Raw genomic sequence first — 4,089 nt, 5'->3', positions numbered from 1 at the left:
TATACACAAGTGTTATTATATTTGGCCCGGGAAATGTAGTCACAGGTGGCGTGTCATCCTTAGTAGCACTTCTTGACTGTGGGGTGGAATGCAGCGACGGGGTTGACTGAAGGCGACCAGCAGTATCCCAGTACCTGTGTCTGTTGTTTCTTTCCCCAAAACGACCAAATTGGTTTTCATGAGTTGTGAGTTGTGACTAATCCTTAGTCAAGCTAACATCCAAATCTACTCTATCATAGTGGACACCTGGAAAACATGGGTCCCCACAGCCAAGCATGTTAACCACCTGTCTCCACGAATGCAAAGAGTGCTTCATACCAAAAAAAGAGACGGGCCTCACAATTGTACTTTAGAATGAATTTGAAGCACTTAATTTATTATGAGGACGCAAAATAAAACTTAGAAATCATTTTTACAATGGAATACCATCTTTTTTTTCATTTTTCAAAGCAGCATCCAACTTATTAAATACAGATTAAATGTTTTTCGATGTTGTAGATTCACAGTGCCTGGATCACTCAACACCTCAGGATGTTTTACTTTCACCTGGAGATAAAAAAAGAAGAATGGATCATGTCAGTGTTTTAACATTTTATAACAGACTTACAAAGATTAAGGATGACAAAACTATATTGAATTAGGTCATGAAGTAAAAAAGACTAACCTGTTGTGGTATTAACACTTTCTAAATGTGGACTCAAAGTCTCTGGTCTCTCAGTGTCTTCCAGTCCTAAAACGTCAATACAAAGAACAACAGACATTTTCATACACTGTTTATACTGCTTAATTAACTGTACTACTACCACAACTACAGCTAATAATGCAATCACTACTCCTGTTAGTACTACTACTAGTATACGTTTTGCTCCTCTTACAACTACTGCAAACCTTTCTTCCTGTTGCTACCACCACAACTACGTCCACAACTACGTCCACTACTGCTGATTTGTTTTAATTTACAACGGGTACTACTACCAATCATACTTTTACTATAACTGCCAAGCCTGTACCGCCTCTTCTGCTTTTAACTCTAGTGTCACTGTTATTGTTGACACGAGAACTACATAAGCTACTCAAACTATTAGATACTATAATAATGATATTTGATCACTACTGTTACAACAACTACTACCCATTAGTACTTTTGCTACTCTTGCTTATATGATATTGATATGTTATTAACTAGTGATGCACCGAATTTTCACCAACTGACTTTTATTACCGAAAAAACACGGCCGAAACAGGAAGTTATGATGACGCGAGTAAAAACCGCTGATAGTGTCAATATGTCTCTGCGGTGTGGACGTATTTCAATATATCTGAGAAAGACCATAACGGAGAGCACTGAAGAACTGAATAGGCCTCTTGGATAACAGGTGGAACAAAAAAACTACTTTGTCTAGTAGCCCTTGACGTATTTTTGGACATAACAGATAGCGATTTGCAAAATGTATAATACTAAAATTTTGGGGGGGGGGCATCTGTAAGGAATTCCCCCAGGTCAGGTTTAATTTCACAGTTGAAATCCCAACAACATCCTGATGGCGTTGCTGATACTGAGACCAGGAGCTCCCCGTGACCTTCACCTCCCCATGACCTTCACCTTCCCGTGACCTTCACCTCTCCCCAGTGGGTCTTCATAGAGAACATTCTCTCTGTTCTTGTCCCGTTGGAGCAGCTAACTAAAGAGAGCAGCTCCTCTGCTGCATCTGGAGCAGATGTTCTTCCTTAAATGGACCACACTGAGAAGTCCACTCCTAGAGTCTGTTGGACTCAGATCTACATCACCACTCTACTACTCTTGATCCACCTTCGAAACATCATTCCTGGGATGAGGGATTTAATCTGACCAGTGGGCCTGGACATTATCTTTGAATGGACACAGAAGTGGAGTCAGGTTTAACATTGGATTTTGAAGTTTCATTTTATATTATGCATATTGGAATGTGATAAATAAATGTTTTCATAATTTTGAATTTGGTTTATTCTTTGTAACATTAAGGTACTAGTAATTGGCAGAATAATTTTTTTCGGTGTTTCAGTTTTTGGTTTTCGGCCTTAGTTTCCTTATTGTCAGTTTCGACCACAAACTTTCATTTCGGTGCATCACTATTATTAACAACAACAATATTAATTATATTAACGAGACCTGTATAGGAGAAATCAAAGAAGTCTTCCTCAAAGGTATCCAGGTTTTTGTTGAGGGAGTCAGTCCGTATCCTAAAAAATGTATTGTGTACAAAGCAAAATTATTTTATATTCAGCTTCAGGTCCCAAAAAATGAGCAATTTTCAATTATCAACACTTGTTACTTACCAAATTCCTCTGTACTTTTTTGTGACAAAGACAGCAGTGATAACAAGGATTACGATGAGAATTGCTGCTGTTATTGACCCAAACACAGCTCCATAAAAGCCTGGACGCTTCCGGTAGTGTTCGCACGTTGGACCATAATACTCTTCTAGACTGTTCTTAAAGCAGCTGTTAATAAAAAGACACGGAAAAGAACCGATTAAAGTGATAAATTGCTTTAGCTATTGATAAAAGAAGTCTGATATTATTAACATTTTACAGTTGTGTTTTTTTCCTCACCTACAAATTGGTCCATTGTAAATGTGGTTGAAGCATTCCCCATGTCTATTACAGTATTCCGGGTTAATTCTGCAAGGTCCAGAACACCGCCATTGACCGTCTATGACCTCAGCCGTGTAATTAGCATATTCACTGCAATTTATAAAAGCTTGCAGGTCTGATATATCTAGTTAAAAAAGAAAGGGTTAGTTATTTCAGTAGAAAAACATGAAAAAAACGACCTAAATATATATTGGCACAATACAACATCAAATGGGCACGTTTGACACGGTGCGTTCTTGTCAGACACTTACTGGAAATTTTTGGAGGTTCAAAGGTTATTGCATCAACTGTCACATTGCTGGTATTGAAGGCCTGGGAAATTGTTTCGAGGTTAGTTGTGTTAGTTAGGATAGTGGTCAAAACTGTATCAAGCTGGTTGTTGATAAACTGGATCTCTGAATCGTTGTTCGGATAACTGTACACAGCTGCGCTGTCTGCGACAATACTTCCTTCTCTAAAACAGCAAAAAATAAATATATTATTATTGGACAAAGAAAAAGTCAGTAATATGATCAAAATTAATCGAATCATTAAAGTTTAGGAAAACACTTACGATAGACGGACAACCTTCACTTTTAGAAAGTTCTCTCTGTCTGCCTCCTTGCATAGTGATGTGAGCTGAAATTATGAAGGTTTTAATTCAGTATCATGAAAACAGAGCAAAAAACAAAAAAGCTCTATTTAGTTTTAAGAATAATTAGATTTTCATTTTCATCAAATTTGATCGTTCTCTGTTTTCATTTGTAGATATTGAACCTTATTAGAAAATAACTACCAAGGGTTCCAATGTAGTGATGAATTTGACAGACAGAGTTGAGTTTAAATCTTCATACTGAGGTGAATACAGCATGTCAACCTTCAAAGTTAAATTTGCTCTACGTTGTGGAATTTTTCCCATATCTGCAAAAATAAAAAACAGACAGAAAATCACAAATGTCTCTACTAAAAACATTTTTATGAATGTTTATTATTGCTTTTTCTATGTAAAACGTACCTACAGCAGGAACGGTGTCATTTACTCCGAATATGCATGTATTACCAAAAATATCATCGTGACATTTGCAGCGACATCCCTTATGCTTGGGGCTGTAGACACAGGTGCCAGCAGCACACCGACAATCCTCTGGTGTGCACACAGGAGTTGTAGAAGCTATTGTTCCTGTTGTTGTGGGTGTGAGGGTGCTCGTGAAGACAGTTGATGTGGGGACTGAAGTTTTAGAGGTTGGTGATGAAGTTTGTGTACTGGGGGAGGTTGTTTGAGACATGGTTGTTTTACTTGTTGTTGGCAATGTTGATCGAGTTGTCACAGCTGAAGTTGAAGTTGGCAGAGTTGTCGTTGAGCTCATTGAGCTTGTTTGTGATGTGCTTTCAGTGGAAGAAGTTTGTTGGGAAGTAGTTGATGATGAAGACGGTGATGATGTGACAGATGAAGTTGTGACAATGGGTTCCATTGTT

At 37.9% G+C, this 4,089-nt stretch overlaps 1 protein-coding gene across 1 annotated transcript; it reads right to left on the bottom strand.

The window, feature by feature from the left end:
* Positions 1 to 42: 42 nt before the first annotated feature.
* On the bottom strand, positions 43 to 4,083 carry LOC103385689 (mucin-3B). Its single transcript, XM_008319652.3, has 9 exons — positions 3,629 to 4,083; positions 3,410 to 3,534; positions 3,188 to 3,252; positions 2,886 to 3,088; positions 2,593 to 2,758; positions 2,317 to 2,481; positions 2,150 to 2,220; positions 665 to 730; positions 43 to 546 (listed from the first exon to the last, which is right to left on the bottom strand). The coding sequence occupies exons 1-9, from the start codon at positions 3,978 to 3,980 to the stop codon at positions 527 to 529; spliced, it is 1,233 nt and encodes a 410-aa protein (XP_008317874.1). The 5' UTR covers positions 3,981 to 4,083; the 3' UTR covers positions 43 to 526.
* Positions 4,084 to 4,089: the final 6 nt, after the last annotated feature.

Source organism: Cynoglossus semilaevis, chromosome 11 (genome assembly GCF_000523025.1).
Source record: "Cynoglossus semilaevis isolate Cse_v1.0 chromosome 11, Cse_v1.0, whole genome shotgun sequence".
In the NCBI taxonomy this organism is placed as follows: domain Eukaryota; kingdom Metazoa; phylum Chordata; class Actinopteri; order Pleuronectiformes; family Cynoglossidae; genus Cynoglossus; species Cynoglossus semilaevis.
This window is presented reverse-complemented; position numbering and strand designations above follow the sequence as displayed.